Genomic DNA, 23,182 nt, shown 5'->3' with positions numbered 1-23,182 from the left:
TTTCGCAGAATAATATCATGTCTTTTCCCAACTCTCAGGGAATAGGATATCTGCTCTCGTTAAACCATTCAACTCTGAAACTATTGTATCAAATAACATATAAAAGCTGTTTGTAAGTGTCGATAAGCTTTACAATATCCTTATGTTTGTGTTGATAATCAGTTATTTGTAGTTGTTCCGGAGATGTTCATAGTACAAGTATCTTGGAGAACGTCAAGCAATTGCTCACTTCAGATAGTCCTCGTGTTTCTCTTTGAAAAATCAATTGTCGTGTACTTTATACTCCTGTTACACTTCAGATTTCTAGAGGGAAGTGGTATACCCACGATTTACTATGTTCGAGTTCACTTGACTCATTTATTCACATTACAATTCGCTTTAATAGCAGTTGCTATGTTAAGCATGTATACCACAGAAAGCGGAGCCTTATTTGTATTTGGATAAAATGAATTTGTATGTGTATGCGCAGGTACAAATCGATTTAAATATTACTAGAGTTATATTTTTTATCATTCATATAAATACTATTTTGAACTTGAACTAATTTTTATAGAGAATTATAATTGAACACGGAGTATTTTCTGATCCAAACACGTAACACAACTCAAAAATATCGATTTGATTATAGTTATTCTGACGTAATGTCTTAACGACATTACGACGTTTTCAGTTACACAAAATTATCCTGTTTTCCGTTTCGAAAGTTAAGTAAAAGGCGTCTGAAAAGCATAACAGAAATGATTCGAAATCGGTATATTATTGATTGTTACCCATTTGTGATCAAAGAAAATTAATACTTTCAGTTGTGGCTGCACACCTCGTGAACAATTATTTTCTCTGACCACTGTAAATCGATAGTGTACCAAAATATATTCTCAGTTAAAAAAAATTGTAATAGCTGTAGTTCTTAAAGATATTCTGCCTATATGTTCAGTTAACTGAAATGTTTCTTCTCCGCCTTAGTTTATAATCCGAGCTTTAATAATGTTTAAGGGCCAATTTATGTTGTATATTTTTTATCATAAATTGTACCGGCCATTTGCCTTGGTCACATTGTGAATGTTTGACAATCTCTTTAGATTGTGTTCGCAGGTTTTGCTATAATATAGACCCTGGCTGTTGTGCAATATGGATAAAAACTATGTAATGATTCATGAACTGCAATGTATGTGTGCGCGCGTAATCAAGGGTTTTCTCGCAGGCAGTCAGTTGTTGTAAGCACTGAGTATGTCATTATTTTTGTACATTGTTTTTCAAACCAAAATATTTAACTAAAGTAAAAGCATGTTGAGCCAATTGGAGAGTTTCTTGTGTCTTTATTTAATGGTTTGCAAGGTTTAATAAAACAATTTATTAAATACATTAAACATTTAATATTATATTTCTAGCACAATTGTACTAGTGCATCACGTGTTCGTTAAGGTAAGTTTGTAAAATTATGAATTGTTTTTTGGTACAAATATTTTATTTATTAGTACGTTGAACGTGTACCTTTAAATTGTATAGCATCTTAAAATTATGACGTCATTGGACGTCAACCAGAGCGTGGGATTGTTTTATGTCACCCATGAATACTTTTGTACGATGTAAATACTTTTCTGATTATGATTCTCGTTTTTTACTGTATTATAATATAACAATGATAATTGGCTATTATAATTTATTTTAAACAGTTTTACTTGCTCTGTCTTATGTTACTTAATAGAGACATATACACAATCAAAGCAGAATTCTTAACTATACCGCAACGCTAAAGCACGTATCACTTTTGAGCGTAGGCTCAGTTAGCTCGTCTGTTTCGCATATTTTAATATTATTTATCAGAAGAAAATATCGATAGCAAGGTTATAGAGCTGAATATAGTTGGAGATATAACCCTTTTAAATAAGATCGTTGATATTGGAGAGGTTTGGCCTACCTTTCGCGAAAACGTCATTTTAAGAACTACCTCAAAACGATTTTAGTTCTGTAGAGATAAAACGTTCGATGTTTACCATATAAATTACAAATAACACGAAACGTGTATCTTCTATTGTAATTTAAAGTAACGGTTACATACTCATATACGTCCCAGAAATGCTGAGCGGATGAATCATTCACCAAAAACAAAATACGCAACAAATATCACACAGCTGATCATCAGACCTACGTCTTGCTCCGGAAAATGTTATCATGTGTCTCTAATACGTAAAGATGCCTACATACTATTAAATAAGGGCACGATCTCTTGTTCTATTCTCTTTTTAAAACGTCCATTTAAAAACTGTTAATTACATAATTAATCCTTGTAAAATATTATACGTATGGACAATGGTAGTGTATCGTTAGTCAAGTTATCGATCAATATCTGATCAACACCATATGAAAGGTTTTTATATGTTGAATTGCTTCATGAATGAGGTTTACATCCAATCTCATTCTGGCTTTTTCAAACAAGATTCCGCTGTTAATCGACATTATTACATTAATGACAGTTTTTGTAACGCTCATGAAAAAGGTCTCGAAGTGACAGTTTTTTTTTTAATTTATATATAAGAATTTGATAAGATTTGTCTCAATATTTAAATAAACAATATTCATGCTGGTGATTTCAGACAAATATAATGAATTATTGTTTATGCACACTGAGAATCCTTTTTATTACATGTATCTAGAAACAAAAACAACAACATATCTTGATAATGCAAAGTGTGCCAATTCTATAAATCACTGTGCACAACAATTAAGGATTATAATAGATTTTCTGTGCATGAACATATTGCACATAAACAAGACTAAGTATGAAAAACGATTGCATAGTATACGCCATCTTATGTACAATTATGATAAAAAAGTCTTCAAATATTGCAAAAGTGGCTAAAAATCAAACGGAAGATTCGCGAATAATATCTAATTGTTAAAATGTATCTTGATAAATGCGGTTTATAGAGAGGTCGGTTGAGAAACATTGAATGCGCGTCGCGAAAAAAGCTCTTTTGTATAAAATATACACACATGTTTCACCTCCGTATATTAAATATATTGTTCCTGATATTGTTTGGCCGATTAATTCTTATCAATTGCAAACGGGAATAAATATGCTAAATAAGGCAATAACCATAACTCTTATTCATTCTTTCGGGCAAAATAAGAGCCAGGAACAACCTGTCTTTACAAACACAAAATGCTGAGTCTATTGACGAGTTGACAAGTGACATCACGCGCACCTGCAAATGCAAGACTCCGCCCACTGGTTGACAAAATTAAGTGGTATTCATATGGGTGCTTGATGAAAGCGTTTGTAATTGCATAATTTATATCCTGAATTATTCAGTTTCGAAATAAGATTATTGGAAGAAAATGAATTTTAAAACGTTTATGTTCTTGTATATAAATTGTTTATTCTGTAAATAAACTTAGTATTGAGCATAATGTGCTAGGTATTTAAAGTATGCAATTACCATTCAAATCTTGCTAGAAAAACATAAACGCGGTAATTGTTCGTATAGTTAATGAACGTAACCACATAAAGATGAAAACAAGCAACAAATAGATCGATCCCATGCACGCAACATGTAAAACATAGCTTGAAGCTGTTAACATTTTCAAAAGACAAAAAAAACTAAAACATTATATACATTTTCTTGTTAACTTTGTCCTTTTAAAAACATATAACATATAACATCACAACAATAAAACAATCCCTATTAAAAAGTATAAATATACAATACAATACTGGTAACGGGATATAAAGTTACGAAAAAGGTGATGATGGTAAATCACGCTTACTTTCGATGCAGTAAAATTGTACATAAAATCAAGCACACATATTCACACCTAGCATTATGCCATAGCAACCGGCTCGTCTTTTGGTAAACCTATTATATCTATACGTGGGTCTTTTCGTTCCTGTATATTATGTTCTACTACTGTGTGTTTTTTTTCTTTTTTCAACAAACACTTTTGTTGATTTAATACATCTAATAGTTTGTAACATAACAATTAAAGTTTCAGTCATTTATTTGTCATTATAGATAACTGCGCATAAATTTAATTGACAAGCATTAGATACAACTGCGTCTAGTGTACTCATCCAATTTGTGAATGGTTGAATCACAATTATTTTGCGTTGTATATGTTCTGCAAATTAATTTTTAATGATATAAAACGTTTGAGACATACCTACATATTCAAAGTTAATACACGGATAAGGCCCATTGAAACTTGCAAAAATTGAAAATAAATGGCTATAATTGACATCGGACGGGATTTCAAAAATGTCTTCGAAATATTGCAAACGTAATCAATTAAAGAAAAACATGTTTTTAAGGTGATTTCAAAGTTTCTTGCGATGGAGCAGAACTGTTGGCAAACGGATCAATATATTCGAATTGGACTTTTGAAGGAGCCATAGACGGCAGAGCAGGACCTGCCGAACTTTGTCAATGTTGTACCGCCATAGGAAGGCCCTCCTGGTTGCAAATAAACCTATCACAAACCTATTTTGTGAAGAGAGATGTACTTAAAGGTCGTTCGGACGGAGGTAGTATATTACTTAAGATACTTTTGTGTTTTTCCCTGGCTGTATTGTCTGCGTTAGGATACATATTCATATAATCATTATTTAAGGTTTTCAATATGAGATGTAGGGCATACGATAAAATCGATAAAACGATTTTATCACACGATACAAGTTTGTACATAAATGACTTTTAACTTTGATAAAACAATTATTTGTAAACTATGATTGCAAAAAGGATGTGTACATTTCAGTATACGCACAGCTTAGAATATTGCAATGTATGGTGGTCATGACGATAATCACATGGTCAAAATACATGCCACTAGGGTCTATGACAGCAGACGAACATATGTGATAAGTCCTCCACAGCCGATACAAGCCATACGCCTTATTGGTCAACACGGATGGACATATTATATGTTTATATGTGAAATAGAACTTAACAGACAAGAAGGTGAAGAATCAATAACGTTTCGATCATTTATTATGGTTAATCTTGATGCAAGATTGTAAGCGTAGTTTTGAATTTTTTGAAGTTATGTGGGTTTTTTTAACAATCAGTGGGCGGAATATATATATGTTATTACTAATATGAACGAAAAATTGGTATTTCAACTATATGAACTCATTGGTTTCTTGTAAAGTACATATTTTCAGGATAATAAAATGGATGAATGAAACGTACGGACCTGATTGTGAAAGAACATGCCATTGTCTGAAAGGCCCTTGTGACAGTATAAATGGTACCTGTGGATCGGAGTGTCAAGTTGGCTGGATAGGGTCCGCATGCAATAAAAGTAAATGATCTACTGATTTATCATTTCGTGTTTTCTAGTATGGGTACGTTAGATGACATTAGTTGTACCTAGGAACGCGTGTTGTTTTAGAAAAAATATAAACATGAAATTAATATTATTTATTCTATCATGATATATCGGTTTATTTGAAGATGATTGTTTATCAGCAGTAGAAAATATAATGGCACTGGCGATCTCTGTATGGTGAAATTTCAATCATTTGTGTTTAAGGTGTTTTTTGTTTTAAAATCTACCCAATGTTCTGTCACGTATATATATGTTTATAAGTTGAATCGTACACATATGCCTCATTTTAATCATTGATAGAATGTCACCGTCGATCGCAAGGTTGATGGTCATTTTAATGACTACATTTACAAGTAAACATTACATGGAAATTGTTATATATCTTACATTGACTTAATGGTTAAGAAAGTACCATTCTTCAGGATGAGTCGTTATCAAGATCAAATAATGAAAATGTTACAATAAATTGTAAACATATAGGCAAATATGACGATTTTTGAAAAAGGTGTCTTCAATTCAAAACTGTTTGTATAGTTCGTTTACCAACAAGCGTACTAACTATCATTATTAGGAATAAAACATCGTTCCATGTATTGATATTAATAAATATTAATAAATCATAACACATATAGACATCAAGCAATTAGAACCGTATTGCATTGATAATAGAAAACACACGTTTGAAAATAAAATCCCTAAAGCTTTAATTACTTAGCGGTTGCGTGAAAGATTGTTAAACTAAAGACCCGAGTTAGATAGGAAAACATGAGAATTAAAAAAAAAAAGTTTTTAATTCAAAACTTTCTATTAAGTTATTATTTCGACAATAGGAATCACGCTACTCTTAAGAAAAGATCATACTTCGAAATACCGTGTCATTAATCCATACTAGCCAATCGCAATAGAAATAGTTACACATTTTTTCATGTTTTTATTTATCTTTAAACGCATTTCATCGTTAATTTGGAACACAGTCCTTCAGGCTCTGAAGCCTGATTGACCAAGTGGTTGCCAAAGTTAAAATACCAAAAGGATATATTTATATTTTAAATGTCAAATGTATATCAACAGTTGTCCTTTTTGTATTGGTATTGTAAATAATCATTAATGCTATAGTTGTGTTAGTTAGTCCTTTTTTTCTGAAGCACAAAAGCGTTGAAAAATTCGGGGTAAAGTACAACATTTTTATTAGTGAACGCGATCGATATATCAGGGAAATTAATCACTTTCAAAGATTTAACTGGTTCTCTTGAGCACATCAGATTTATAATGACGAAGAGGAAATAAATACACCTTATTATATAGTTCGTGATTAATAAATCGCTTAAAAATAATGTATGATTGACTGAAAAACTCGTTATACGACTTATAATGTCAGACCAAAGCAACCCACACACGATGCCTGTTAAATGTGTCTTTCCAGCTGCAGTGAAAAAGACGGCTGATGGACTTTCTCATGAGGAGATAGTAAGCATCTCATTGGCAGCCAGTGTACCAATCGTAGTTTGTAGTGTGGTGATTGCCTTTTACTTGAGACATAGAAGACATCAGTAAGTATATCAACATTACCCTAGCTATATAATAAATTGTAATGCTTAGAGGTTGATGTAAATGTCCAATAACTTGTTTTTTGGGTGTTAATGAGGTTATGCGTGTTTTAAAATCGCTATGAGCTCCACAGTGTGTTTTTTTTGCCGGGTGAGGACTCAGCTTCAGTTGTGCTGATTAATGTGTTCATGGCGAGAAAGGTATATCTCCTTCTGATTTCTGTTGGGTTTAATTATTTTCAGTAATTGTATATCAACTGTGTAAATGTACGTTTACCAAGTATTATTTGTGCTTACTACATATACGCTTAAATGTACTTTTTCTCAACAGTTTTAAATCATTCAGGACAACGGAAGGATTTCTACTTTATTGTCAAAGCTTTAATGTTTGAGAAAATAGTTTGTTGTGAAGCGTTCTTTAAGAAATAACGTAACGTCTAAGACACGTAAAATTAATATTAACAGCCTGCGACAACGGATTGTACGGCCAGGGCTGTCTTACACAATGTGGTCAATGTCTGAACAACGCTACCTGTAATAAGACTTCCGGTGTGTGTCCAAATGGATGTGCTGCAGGATACAATGGTTCTCTCTGCAAAGAAGGTACGTTCTTTTTTCTGATTCCCATTTACAGCCCTTTTGCTTTAGATATGTTATAATAATTGACTCTTTATAAACGTCGTGTGACTAGATCTTCTTTTGTAATAATATTTAAACATAACGCTGATGATAAAATTATATTTAAGCTATATATGCGTTGTCAGTACGAAACAGATGTATTTGTTGTTAGTGAATATGAATCATCCACGAATCGTTTTCCTAAATGTTACTGCTGATAAGTACGTGATGATGAAACATCGATGCTACTACTAATTATATTGTATAGTTATTCTTGACTACTTCATTGAACAGAATTGATCGACGGATTCATGGTCTTGGATTCAGAACAAGTGTGTAATTGTCAGAACAAGGTGCCCTGCAACACGGTTTCCGGCCTCTGCCCTGGGGAATGTGAACCCGGATATAACGGGACGATGTGCAAAGACGGTAAATTATCAAACAATGTAAATTAATTTGTGGGTTGAGCGTCCCTCTATACAAATGCAGTAGTCATATTTTAAGACACACAGAGAAATATATAACCGCACGAAAATTGTTGGCCCAAAAAGAAAAGACAAAACAACGAAATTAACACACTTGAGTCGTTAGTACATATGAATATTCAGAGCATGTCAAAATGTGTTTTTTATTGCTATCCGAAAAATTAATAGATAACTCCATATATGCCAGAGCACGGTTCAAAATTGTGTCTTATCTTTGGACAAAATCACAACAGGGAATTGTTCATATAGAAACAAACCTTGTTAAAATGAGTTTATATGTATAAAAGTCATTATAAAAGAAAAAAACGATGTGGTTTATTGAACTAAAAATCCTTAAAATATAAAGAATTGTTACTTTTGAACCTAACAGCACTTTATTGAGACACATTTTAGCTCACATGAGCTCGAAGTGATCATAGCTAGCTTTGTGATCACCTATTTTTCGTTGTTCGTCATGCGTCGTCCGTCTTGAACATTAACCTTATTAAGGTAGCGCACTCGTAATGATTTCCCGCGATTTCTTCAAAGATCGAGAGCCTTTTTTACCTGTTTACTTATGGATATCTAATTTAAGCGGTGGTACCAATGTGAAGTTGTCGTGGCGGAATGGTTAAGGCGATAGACTAGAAATCGTTTGGGGTGGGGGGGGGGGGATCTTCCAGCGCAGGTTCGAAACCCGCCGACAACACGTACTATTTGCGACGCGTTTTATTTCTTTTCTAACGTTATTTGATTTAATAAAGCATATAAGCTATGTTTATTGTTAAATATAACGACGTTATAGCTAAATTGTGTCATTTACTGCTGAAAATACGAATCATGCATGATGCATTTTTATTTTTATTTGTTAAAAGCATAGAAAGCTTACCTAAAATTTTGCCTGTAGTTCAGTGAAATGATGCTGATTAAGAATATAATACATTATATTAAATATGGAAAGGTGCCCATTACGGATGCGTTACCTTAACAATCTAGTGACCACACTTATTGGTAGATCGTTATACGTGGGCATAATATTTGTCCCAATGATATGTAAGCGGAGTTCGAAACGGTATCACGTACATAATATAAACTATGTAACTAGGTCAACTTTAAAAAAGCTATTTTACATTTAGACGTATTATTTATAGTTCCCACCTCAAAAAACATAGTCAGAACATTACATAATATCCGAATTCGAAAATGATTCCGGCCGTTTTAACAACAGTGCCATCAAAGGGCGGGGCAGTTTCCTTATATGGCTTCAATTTAACTTTGTTAACCTTGTTCACACTTTAAAATGTATATTTATTTAGAAACTTCATATAATTTGGTCATAAACCTTTTACTGCTATATCTCAGCGCAGTTTCAACAGTGAGTAAAAAACGGCCGCAAGGGTTCCGGGCAATTTTCTGGTTATGTCTACAGTAAAACTTTGTTTTCAGTCTAGAAAAGACTTTTACGGTCAAATTTTCATGATACTTATTAAGAACATTCGTTCTTAAAATATCTCAGAGAAAAACAAATGTTCGCTTTGTTGCAATTATGGCCTCCAGGGGATGGCGCATTGTCCTTAATATAATATAGTGAAAGCTCCTAACTCGTAAGAAGTCACTTGTGTAGTCAGCTCATCATACAACTTGCTCATACCATGTTTTAATGGTATCTAGGCCCAGATAAAACATAGGTACGGTCATTAAAAAAAATTCAGTCAGGCTGCGCGGAAATTTTCTGTATACGGCTATTTTAAAACCTTATTAAAACTGAAGAAGTTGCATATTAACTTAATCTTTGTTAAACGTTCTCAACGTATTTGTTTCTTAGTTTATCTTGGCTGAAATCGAAATTTGTTTTGGTATTTCGCTAAAAATAGATACCTTGAGATATGTTTGTTTAGCGTTTAGTTTAGGCTCAAGTGTAACCTTTCAACACACGTTGATGTTGCTTTTCTCTGAATATTATCTGAACATTATGAGAACTCTTACACATATATATATATGGGAGCGTAATGTTTTTTTTATAAATAAAATGATTGTATAATGATGATGTTAATGATGATGATGGTGGTGATGATACTGATGATTATGATGGTGATGACTATGATGGTGTTGTTATTGGGGGTGGTGGTAATAATAACGATGATGATGATGATTATTAAGATGATTTAGGTGATTAAGATCATTAAGATGATTAAGATGATAAAAATGATGAAGATGATGATGATGATGATGATGATGATGATGATGATGATAATGATGATGATGATGATGATGATGATGATGATAATGATAATGATGATGATGATGAGGATGAGGAGGAGGAGGAGTGTGATGATGATGATGATGATGATGATGATGATGATGATGATGATGATGATGATGATGATGATGATGATGATGATGATGATGATTGCTGCTGCTGCTGCTGCTGATGATGATGATGATGATGATGATGATGATGATGATGATGATGGCGATGGCGATGATGATGATGAATATTAAAATTACAATTTTTTTAAATAATGTCGCATACAGCAATATCCAATTAAAGAACAATAACTGATACTGTTGAATCCAACATGACCGTTAAGCACATATGGATTATGTGAAGAGCTGAATCTAATGTTTCCCACTGAGTCTAAAAATATTTATAAGTGAACTATTTACTTTTGCAGCTTCTTGCTCAAGATAAATAACCTGTGCTTCCTACTGGATAACATATTTCTTCAAACAGAGTTGTCGCCCCTAAATTAATATTATGTTTAGATATGAAAGTGTGCATGCTTCTGTGTTTTGAAATGGTATTAACTATCAACAATTTGTCATAATTGTGTGCCAAGAAATTAACATGTATGTTTCAATAAGTAATAGTGTTCCAAGTTGTATTATCACAATTTGCAACAGATTACGATGACACATTTGCCTGTATGTCTTTATTTTGTTTTCTTTAAGTAATACAGGTTTTGATATAGCTCTGTAAGTACAAATATTAATAGTTTTATCTTATCAGAGACAACTATTTACGTACATGCCGTATTAAACATTATAAATGGTTAACACTCTAAAAGCTGTATTATTGACATATCTTAAACGTTGGCCAGAACAATACAATTGTGTTACCTCAGCAAAGTTTGATATTTGGTAATGTGGGGTCAACAACTGAGTCAGTATGCAAATTTAAAATACCTGAAAACTTCTTTGGATTGTTTCCCCAATGTCCATGAACTTGTTACATACATTATTGTGCTCTATTGATGTAAATATCGAGTTTGAAAAATGGTTTAAGTTGATTTACCAAACAATATTGCCCAATTGTGGGGTAATTTGCGTGGGTGCTTGTCTCATCCAATGACACTAGTTTTATTCACAGGACAACAATTTACTTTATTCTTAAGTTAATTTTTATTTATTATTGAAATTTGATAAATGAGGTTACCATACATTCAATATTTAAATCATAATTATGTTATTTCGTTCAATCACAAAATCAACCTTGCGCATGCATGTAAATGTAACCTGTTTACAGTCTCAGTGATGCCTATTTTACTGTTAATTTTCATTTTTTAATCAATGGTAAGAAGATAGAAAAAATACTTTTTTCATTGGTGCTGCAATATGTTATTCTCACAATTTGTTTTGCAAATGCGCTAGTTGATACACCATCGAAAGATTACACCAATGATATTTGAATACGTCGTTAATATGTTACATCAGCGATGATTTTAATAAATATGTGTTCGCATAGCCTGCGACAATGGATGGTACGGTCAGGGCTGTCTTACACAATGTGGTCAATGTCTAAACAACGCTACCTGTAATAAGACTAACGAAATGTGTCCAGAAGGATGTGCTGCAGGATACAATGGTTCTCTCTGCAAAGAAAGTACGTTCTTTTTTCTGATTCCCATTCACAGCCCTTTCGCTTTAGATATGTTATAATAATTGACTCTTTATAAACGTCGTGTGACTAGATCTTCTTTTGTAATAATATTTAAACATAACGCTGATGATAAAATTATATTTAAGCTATATATGCGTTGTCAGTACGAAACAGATGTATTTGTTGTTAGTGAATATGAATCATCCACGAAATCGTTTTCCTAAATGTTACTGCTGATAAGTACGTGATGATGAAAACATCGATGCTACTACTTAATGTATATGTATAGTTATTCTTGACTATTCATTGAACAGAATGTGATGACGGATTTCATGGTCTTGGATGTCAGAACAAGTGTGGTAATTGTCAGAACAAGGTGCCCTGCAACACGGTTTCCGGCCTCTGCCCTGGGGAATGTGAACCCGGATATAACGGGACGATGTGCAAAGACGGTAAATTATCAATCAATGTAAAATTAATTTGTGGGTTGAGCGTCCCTCTATACAAATGCAGTAGTCATATTTTAAGACACACAGAGAAATATATAACCGCACGAAATTGTTGGCCCAAAAAGAAAAGACAAACAACGAAATTAACACACTTGAGTCGTTAGTACATGAATATTCAGAGCATGTCAAAATGTGTTTTTATTGCTATCCGAAAAATTAATAGATAACTCCATATATGCCAGAGCACGGTTCAAAATTGTGTCTTATCTTTGGACAAAATCACAACAGGGAATTGTTCATATAGAAACAAACCTTTGTTAAAATGAGTTTATATGTATAAAAGTCATTATAAAAGAAAAAAAACGATGTGGTTTATTGAACTAAAAAATCCTTAAAATATAAAGAATTGTTACTTTTTGAACCTAACAGCACTTTATTGAGACACATTTTAGCTCACATGAGCTCGAAGTGATCATAGCTAGCTTTTGTGATCACCTATTTTTCGTTGTTCGTCATGCGTCGTCCGTCTTGAACATTAACCTTATTAAGGTAGCGCACCCGTAATGATTTCCCGCGATTTCTTCAAAGATCGAAGAGCCTTTTTACCTGTTTACTTATGGATATCTAATTTAAGCGGGTACCAATGTGAAGTTGTCGTGGCGGAATGGTTAAGGCGATAGACTAGAAATCGTTTGGGGTGGGGGGGGGGGGGTCTTCCAGCGCAGGTTCGAAACCCGCCGACAACACGTACTATTTGCGACGCGTTTTATTTCTTTTCTAACGTTATTTGATTTAATTAAGCATATAAGCTATGTTTATTGTTAAATATAACGACGTTATAGCTAAATTGTGTCATTTACTGCTGAAAATACGAATCATGCATGATGCATTTTTATTTTTATTTTTTAAAAGCATAGAAAGCTTACCTAAAATTTTGCCTGTAGTTCAGTGAAATGATGCTGATTAAGAATATAATACATTATATTAAATATGGAAAGGTGCCCATTACGGATGCGTTACCTTAACAATCTAGTGACCACACTTATTGGTAGATCGTTATACGTGGGCATAATATTTGTCCCAATGATATGTAAGCGGAGTTCGAAACGGTATCACGTACATAATATAAACTATGTAACTAGGTCAACTTTAAAAGAGCTATTTTACATTTAGACGTATTATTTATAGTTCCCACCTCAAAAAACATAGTCAGAACATTACATAATATCCGAATTCGAAAATGATTCCGGCCGTTTTAACAACAGTGCCATCAAAGGGCGGGGCAGTTTCCTTATATGGCTTCAATTTAACTTTGTTAACCTTGTTCACACTTTAAAATGTATATTTATTTTAGAAACTTCATATAATTTGGTCATAAACCTTTTACTGCTATATCTCAGCGCAGTTTCAACAGTGGGTAAAACACGGCCGCAAGTGTTCCGGGCAATTTTCTGGTTATGTCTACAGTAAAACTTTGTTTTCAGTCTAGAAAAGACTTTTACGGTCAAATTTTCATGATACTTATTAAGAACATTCGTTCTTAAAATATCTCAGAGAAAAACAAATATTCGCTTTGTTGCAATTATGGCCTCCAGGGGATGGCGCATTGTCCTTAATATAATATAGTAAAAGCTCCTAACTCGTAAGAAGTCACTTGTGTAGTCAGCTCATCATACAACTTGCTCATACCATGTTTTAATGGTATCTAGGCCCAGATAAAAACATAGGTACGGTCATTAAAAAAAAAATTCAGTCAGTCTGCGCGGAAATTTTCTGTATACGGCTATTTTAAAACCTTATTAAAACTGAAGAAGTATTTTTTCTAACTTTATCTTGACTGAATTCGAAAATTGTTTGGTATTTCGTTACAAATAGCTACCTAACGATCCGTTTGTTTAACGTTTAGTTTAGGCAGTTGTGGCTTGATTGTAACCATGATAATAATGATGATGATGATGATGACGATGATGATTTCGATGATGATGATGATGATGATGATTAACATGATGAACATGATGATGATGATGATGATGATGATGATGATGTTGATGATGATGATGATGATGATGATGATGATGATGATGATGATGATGATGATGATGATGATGATGATTACCATCACATTTTCCAAGACAGTCGCATACAGCTTAAGCCAATTAAAGAACAATAAATGTTACTCTTGAATCCTAATGACCTTTCAGGCTATATATTATGTCAATAGCTGAATACCATTTCCCCACTTAATTTAACAATTTTCATAAGTAAACTATTTACTTTTCCAGCTTCTTGTTCAAGAGATATAACCAACGCTACCTATTTGCTAACTGATCTATTCAAACAAAGTTGTCCCCCCTAAATTACTATAATGTAAAAATATGAACGTATGCATGGTTCTGTGTTAGAAATTGTTAACTATTACAAATTTGTCATAATTATGTGCAAAGAAATTAACTTATATGTTCACTAAGTACTTGTATTTTACGTTGTATTCTCATAATTGGAAACTGATCACGAAACACATTTGTCTATATGTCTGCATTGTATTATATTTAAGTTACGAAGGTTTTGTTATGGCTCAGTAAGTAAAAATACATATAGCTTTATCTATTCAGAGAAAGCTTTTTGCGTACATGCAGTATCAAACATTCTAAACACTCTAGAAGCCGTATTATTGACAAATATTGAAAAACGGTCAGATCGATAAAATTGTGTTTCCTCAGCGTAGGTCGATAGTTGCTCATGTGGGTTCAAACTAAGTTTGAATGCCAATTTAAAATACACAAATACTACTTCGGATTTTTTCCCCAATCATCATGAAACGTGTAAAATACATTAATTTGTTTTACTGATATCTATGTGGAGTTTGAAAATGGTTTCAGTCGATTAATACAAAACAAACTGCCCGATTTTTAGGTAATTTTGCGTGTGTGTTTGTCTCATCCAATGCCATTCTTTTTATTTACAGGACATATAATAATTTACTTTAGTAACTTTATCATTATAGCCAAATGGTATGTATCTTAACTTAATTATTAATTGTTACTGGAATTGGATAAATTAATCTACCATACCATCAATATTTAAATCATTATTGTGTTTGTTCATACAATAACAAAACCTAGCTAACACATGCATGTACATGTTACCTGTAAATAACCTAAGTGATGTCTATTTTACTGTTAATTTTCATTTTGTAATCAATGATAAGATAGAAAAAATATGTTTTTCATTGATGCTGCAATATGTAATCCTCACATTTTTTTTCTGCAATGCGCTAGTTGATAAACAATCAAAAGGTTACACGAATGATATTTGAATATGTCGTTAAAATGTTCAGTGAGGGATGATTTCAATGAAAATGTGTTCACATAGCCTGCGACAACGGATGGTACGGCCAGGACTGTCTTACCCAATGTGGTCATTGTCTTAACAACGCTGCATGCAATAAGACTTCCGGTATGTGTCCAGATGGATGTGCCGCAGGATACAAAGGTTCTCTCTGCATTGATGGTATGCTTCTTTTCCAATTCTTTTTGACAGTTTTGTTAATTTTAATTTAAATAATAATTGGCACTTTGTAAATGACGTTTTACAAAATATGCCTTCGTAAAAAGTGCACGACTCTACTATATATACGCTATTAGTGAATACGAAACTTGCCCTACATCGTTTTCCTCTATTAGAATGATGTCCACAATTAAATAATGAAAACATCCATCATTCCTTAATTAAACGAATAAAGGTTATTATTTACGTTTCATTAAACATCATGCGAAAATGACCATTATGGTCTTGCATGTGAGAAAACATGTAGTCCTTGTAAAAACAAGGTGCCATTTACAAACTGTCCGGCGTATGCTCTGGGGAATGTGAAACCGGATATAATTGGACGATGTGCATTGAAGGTAAAATACAACCCTTGTTTTGGTTTTTGCATACTGTTCAGAACGTTCTATATAACAATTCGTCATAGCAATATTTTAAGAAACTAATAAAATAATAATAATAATTTAAGATATTATCACGACGCTGAATTGTTTGCATTATTAAAAGCATCAACAAAAACGTTCACTTATAATCAATTTATGTTAAAAAACTCTCTGTTAATTTATGCTGATCTGTATACAAGATATATTTAATGTAACTCATTAAAGTGGGGTAGCGATTCCAGTGCTGGAACGACGGCTAGTATAAAGCTTTATACATTTTCATTTTAACGGTAAATTTCGCAAACAATCTAAAACAAAATCGTCAGGGCTTATATCAGGTTATTGAACAACAATACTTATATGATCTGAAATAAACGAGTGATCAGAATGCATTATCGTAGTAATTATGAGAACACAGCCTGTTAGTACAAATTCTTTGGCGCCGACAATCTTATAAATATAAAGGGGCACACATAGACTGTATTGATGTCGAGAGTTGAGTGTGAAACTGCTCTATCCCTCAAGCCTTATCATTATAGATTCATTTTTTGTCATGCTGAACACGCAGTAAACATCGTTTTTTTGACGCACTGTAGTATCCCTTTTCATATCCTATACTTCCCAACAATAGAAAGTCGATTGAATAACATATTGATGTAAATGTGAAACCTGTTGGTAGATTGCACGTTTTCTAATTTAAAAAGTTTCAGGCCTACCAGTGGGAAATTTTATATTCAAATTGATAAGTCGCTTACAAAGGTCAGCGAAGTTAAAAAGCTGGGTTTAAATGCTACGCCGAAAAAGATGAAATGATTGTTAATAAAATAATTTTAAAGACAAAACTGTTTCAAAGCAACGTATTAAAATTTGGTTATGCTAGTTTCCAATATTCTTGTTCATTTTTTGATTAACAACGATCACAATCTCTTCTTAGAATTAATACATTTACAAACTTGGTATCCACTCGTTTTGAATGTGATTTCGGTTTCTTTGGAGACAATTGTTCGCAGCATGTGGCGAATGTAGTGGCGCATGTCATCATATAGATGGGATATGTTCACAAGGCTGTAAACAAGGCTTTGCTGGCGATCTTTGTATGACACAATGTAAGGAATGCACTTTCCGTTCTTTCAGTTTTCTTTAAACAATATTTTTCTGTACAAAGTCTCTTATGCAACGCCATCAGACATTAAATGAACTAATAATCACAATAAGGTAAATACATTGAATGATGATGATGATGATGATGATAATGATGATGATGATGATGATGATGAGATGATGATGATGATGATGATGATGATGATGATGATGATGATGATGATGATGATGATGATGATGATGATGATGATGATGATGATGATGATGATGATGATGATGATGATGATGATGATGTTGTTGTTGATGATGCTGGTGCTGATGATGATGGTGATGATTATGGTGATGTTGTTGATGATGATTAGAGGGGCCGCATGCAATGAAAGTAAAGGATTCATTAATTTTCCATTTCGTGTATACAAGAACAAGTACAGTACATTTTATTATATTTGAGAATACGTCTGATCAATCAGAATTTGTTTTTTTTACTGCTTAAGAATCACGGAATGCTGACCCTGAATCCAAAATTAAAGTCGATAATGTTTCTAAATGTATTACATTTAAATAGAATAACATCTTCACCGACAAAAGACTCCAATTGCTACAATAATGTTTTTTTTTATGTATGAACAAATAATGAAAGGCTTACCATGATTTTGCACCGGAAACTTATTTTGCTTACGTATAATCAGAGAGTATTTGTTTTCGGAAAGGTTCGAATCTAACAAAATGAGTGGAACATTCATGTGCAATTGTACCAGCAGAATTCCGATTCCGATCAACTGTACTCTTCTTACTTTAATAATAAGTGACTCTTTATAAACTTCTTATTACTAGATCTTTATTCGTTTACGCTTTTATGTTGGCTGTTTAGACTGAACGCAGGAAGTATGCAAACGGTAATGTCACGTCTATGCTAAAGGTAAAAGATGATTAACAAATCGTAAAGAAAAAAAATAACTACATTAAATAGTTTTAAAGTTTGTTCGTTAGAGATACATTGTCTGAAAACAATTAATGATTGAGAAAAAAAGTTTTAAATAGTCATCAATGATGACCAAAGACATCCACACATGTTGCCTATGATACGTGTCATACTTTTCAGCTACAGAGGAAAAGACGACTATTGAACTTTCTCAAGGGGAGCTTGTGGGCGTCATATGTGCATCCATTGTGGCATGCGTTGTCTGTAGTGTAGTCATGGCATTATGCTTGAGACACAGAAGGCGTCATCAGTAAGTAGATATATATTTACTGCTATTAATATAATCAATATAATTGCTTCGTAGTTTATTGATATTTTCAATTGCTCCTCAAATGTGTTTTAATTTTTGTCGTCTGAAGATGGGGAATCAGTTGTAATCGTGCAGATGTATGTTCTTATGTTTTGTATCTTTCGTTGTGTAATGTCCTTTTAAGTGATTTATTCCGGGCTATGTGTAAGGTTTGAAGGGTCTTAAAACAGGTTTTAACCCGATGATTTGCATTGATCGTGCAAGCCGGCGACCTTACATGTTTCTTGTGTATTGTCACAACTATTGTTATGTTTGTATAGGCATTTGGTCACTTGCGATAATTTTAGATATACACATGGCGAGGGGCGTTTCTCTCCTTCTGATTTCTGTTTGGTTTCAGTATTCATTTATTCAATATATAACCTATGCCGATGTGCATTTACCGAGCGTTATTTATGCCCATTCAACGCCATTTTTATCATCTTTTATTTCGCAAGAACATCTGCATCGAATACATCGGAATCATGTCAAGGAACGGCTGTTTCTGCCTACGACGAATTGTCGCCAAAAACAAAAGCAACTAGCCACTATGACACACTGACCATGACAATCCGTAGGTGCTGCGTTGAATTTAAAGTAATTTTGAACACACTTGTGCAACTACTTATCAGTGAGTTCGGGTAAAGTTTTTAACGTGTTAAACTAAACCACATATTAAACGTAATCCATAAGATGTTATAACAAAAGTTGCAAAATGCTTATATTTATCTTAGTTTAGTAAATGAATTATTTATGGTATCCATTCTGTTCTCGTATGCTTTCAGCGCCAACGTCTTCCGAATGCGAACAAACTCCAAAAGCCTTACAGAAAGTTGAGGAATACGAACGGTTGCAATTAAACCAAAGTAAGTCGTAGTATTTATTATCATATCAACAGTGCATACATTACAGAAATATATTCATGTGCATGGTAAGAGGAGTAATAATCAATCAATCAACCATTCAGTAACAGAAGTTCTGTTGTGTTCAAGGTAAATACTCATTGGTCAGTAGTGTGCATGCTTAAAGTTTTAAATAAAAAAGCTCATATAAAATGAGTATAAAACTATCTTTATTGTTCGAGAAATAAATTCGGACAGAATAGCAGAGTAAATCACAAGACAGTACTGCATGCAGATGTTGTACAACAAGATGTGTTGATCCGTTACAGAAACAGTTGCTGCCACATACGAAAAGCTGTCGCCAAATTTATCCACTGGGGAACAGTACGAACGATTGGAAACCTGTTAATGTTAGTAATAATATAAAGTCGTTATATCTTGAAACAATATATCATACTTTGTATATAATACATTCATACTATAATTAATCATTTCAATATAAATTACTGTAAATACACAAGCAATTATATTGCCTCTTGCGTAGACGGAGCTTTGGTACAAACAGTGCAATCGCATCAAAACGGAAATTTAAAAATATTATTCATTACGTTGCATAACGCGCTCTAGTGCAAGCACTGTAATTTGTGTTATTACACCATAAAACAGTGTATGTATGTCTGCGTTATGCATATAAAAACATACACCAAGTTATAACAATTAATCTTTTTAAACGATGTTGGCTTTGTAATCTTGCCAGTAAATTGTATAATATTGCGTTTGTGTTTGAATGTTCTTGATGCAAGCACGAACAATGATTTTAGTCATTCATGTTTCAGTGTCCGGAAGAGAAATCACAGTGAATTAGGAACTAATCATAGACCACACGTTCGATTTGAAAACAATTGATTCAAAGAACAAAGCAACGCCCAATTTTCAGTTAAACTAAATGGATGCCGATAAATATGTGTATTTTCATATGAATATATTTTTTGTGGAATACAGTTTCGTATAACATACATTTAGAATACATATAGGAATAATGATGCTTTAATGAATATGGCTGTTTCATACATATTAAAATGGCTTGCCGGGAGAAAACGCTGGAACAATATTCGTATATTTATGTTTATAGTTCGGGTCTGTGAAAAAAAGATTTATTAACATTATCTTAAATCAGACACCTTTTATAAACATAAACTGTAAACTTCGACGCTTCAAGAAAAAAAGCTAATATATATATCGCTGAAGTTAAGCTTTGTATCTATTTAAAGATACTATCTACTTAACTGTGGCCCTTAAAAGGCAACTTATTTAAACATGTTGAATTTGACAAAACTAATAATGGCATAAAAGAACAGACACACCTCTCTATAAACAATAAATAATTAGTTGATACATTCAGACACAATAATAGTCGTTTTATAAAATGACAACTGTGTATTTGACCTTTTTATTTTAACATTTTAACGTCATTATTGTGAGGTTTCTATATTATCCATATATTGGATGTGGTTATTTATCAGACATGATAGCACAGTTAGCTTAGGCGATGTCAAATGTCATTTCTTTGTACGGTTCACAAGTCAGAAGTTTGATGCCCACTGAGTATTTTACTTGTTCTGACTATTTGCTGATTTGTTTATATCGATTGTCATATGGTGTTTTACAATATTGTATTAAATTAATGAAACAATCTGGTAAAATGTCTGAATATATATAATAATGCATTTCAATATTACACCTTTGGAGCATAAGGTTCAGGGGTCGATTATTGATGTGGACCTACACATATGTATTAAGGTTCAATAGGTCTATTATTAGTTTGGACTTAAATCTTTTGACAAATAGACCGAGGGGTACATCATTGCCGTGGACTTCGATCAACATCTTAAGGATTCTATCCTTCGGGTGACCTACATATTTTGATCATAATGTCCATGGTTAGATCATTGGTTTTGACGTACACATGTGGATCAAAATGTCCAGGTTTAGACCCTTGGTATGACCTTACACTTTTTTATCACCAAGTCCAAGGTTAGATCATTGGTTTGTACCTACACATTTTGACCAAATATCCAAAGTAAGATAATTGGTTTGGACCTACACATCTTGATCAAAAGGTCCCGGGTTAGTTCCTTGGTGTGGAGTAACATCTTTAGATCAGAAGGTCCAGGGTTAGAATTTGCATGAGGAAGAAATCAAGCAGTTATCGCATTATCACCCCAGCAAGACATGGACCTATTTTCAGGCAACCTGTCGCCTCGTCCTCAGTTTTATCTAGGAGAGCGCGACCGACTTGCAGTCACTAAATTCCTCTTTTAATGACATAATGTTGCATGAATGAGAACTTCTGTTCCGCAACTTAGTTTTATGTTTAGTTCTTTATTAACGTATGCCTGTCTATAATACCTGATTGAACAAGTTTGTAATTTAATTGTTGCAATATTCGTATATTTTATGAAGTTATTTTACTTATTAAGTTTTGTTTGTTTTGTTTGATTTATTGTTTAGCAGTCACATAAACAACCCAGCTATGTAATATGGATCTTTTACACTTATTTTGGCTGCTTCTTCCTGTATTTTCACAATGATGATCAAAAATATTAAATTTATGATGCTATACCCTTAAATCTTTTTCAAAAAAGAAGGGATGTAGTTGACACTTGTTCATTTAATCGTGTCTCATACAGTTGTTGCTCTGGTCTTCTTCTCACCATTGAGAAATTAAATTGTAATTAAACTGAATGCGTTTTAATTCTCCTTTATTATTGTTTAATTTGATTTACAATACTATTTAGGCTAATTTTTATTTAAGTTTATATGTACCATGAATATTGCTGGGCCAAGTTTGAAGTTGACCGCTCTTAAACCGGTTTAAACCCTCAATGCTTTGAATTGACCGTTCAAAGGCGGTGACCCCAGCCTTATTCATCTATGTTTGTATGTTGTTTCATATTGTGCTGTTTCGTACTGTTTTTGAAATTGGTCACTTGCCTTAAATAAAGGGCCATCTAAATGTATATAATAATAATGCTACACGTCTCCAGCAGTTTGAGTTTCACTTCTTTATATTGCACTGTCATGCCTTTATCACGCGAAACTGTAATATCGTCCGCAACGTTCTAAGCATACTTAGTATACAGTGTAGTAGATGTTTGCTAACCTTGGTCTTGTGATTTGTTAGTACGGCAATATACTGAACGTACATGAAACAATTTTCGTATGAAGTTTAAAAACTATATACATAGTAAGGGAGTTTTCGTATTTAATGATCTTGTCGTCATTAACAATATAAAAAAACACATGAATCCCTAATCTTGATTTTTGTTTAACTGTTAATTTGTCCCAATAATATGCCCCAAGTTCGAAACTGGATCATGTGCGGTCAATAACTTGGCCATAAGTTGAAACTGAAGAGAAAGCATTTAAAACTCTTAAGGTATCATTATTTTCTATGTATCATAAATCTTTATCAACCCATTTGTTATACAGCATCCTCTTTAAGTGTTACAAAATGTCCTCTGTTCCGAAAATAAGTATTTTCGTATGCTGCTTGTATATATGAATTAAATGAAACGATTCAGTTCATGTTGTATTTCGTCCAGAGATATGATGGGATGTTCAGCTTGTATATGTTGTCCATATTCAAATATATTTGGTTCGCAGTTAGAACGGTATGAGATGATATCGTTAACTAATAGGATATGCAAATTGTCTTATAAACGTCTATTTCTCTGTATCATTTCAAATATTCGT

At 33.0% G+C, this 23,182-nt stretch overlaps 1 protein-coding gene across 1 annotated transcript in view; it reads left to right on the top strand.

Annotated features, from left to right (window-relative positions):
* LOC127869729 (multiple epidermal growth factor-like domains protein 10) overlaps positions 1 to 22,917 on the top strand; it is a 52,240-nt gene extending 29,323 nt beyond the window's left edge. The window contains exons 14-22 of the mRNA XM_052412386.1: positions 6,749 to 6,832; positions 7,338 to 7,475; positions 12,149 to 12,286; positions 15,656 to 15,793; positions 18,416 to 18,545; positions 19,043 to 19,158; positions 19,370 to 19,450; positions 19,756 to 19,836; positions 20,263 to 22,917. Of these exons, the coding sequence (XP_052268346.1) occupies positions 6,749 to 6,832; positions 7,338 to 7,475; positions 12,149 to 12,286; positions 15,656 to 15,793; positions 18,416 to 18,545; positions 19,043 to 19,158; positions 19,370 to 19,450; positions 19,756 to 19,835 (905 nt within the window). The 3' untranslated portion in view covers position 19,836; positions 20,263 to 22,917. The remainder of the gene's footprint in view (positions 1 to 6,748; positions 6,833 to 7,337; positions 7,476 to 12,148; positions 12,287 to 15,655; positions 15,794 to 18,415; positions 18,546 to 19,042; positions 19,159 to 19,369; positions 19,451 to 19,755; positions 19,837 to 20,262) is intronic.
* Positions 22,918 to 23,182: the final 265 nt, after the last annotated feature.

This window comes from Dreissena polymorpha, chromosome 2, assembly GCF_020536995.1.
Source record: "Dreissena polymorpha isolate Duluth1 chromosome 2, UMN_Dpol_1.0, whole genome shotgun sequence".
NCBI classification, from domain to species: Eukaryota; Metazoa; Mollusca; class Bivalvia; order Myida; family Dreissenidae; genus Dreissena; species Dreissena polymorpha.
Note: the sequence above shows the minus strand (reverse complement) of the source record. Positions and strands in the feature narration are given on the sequence as shown.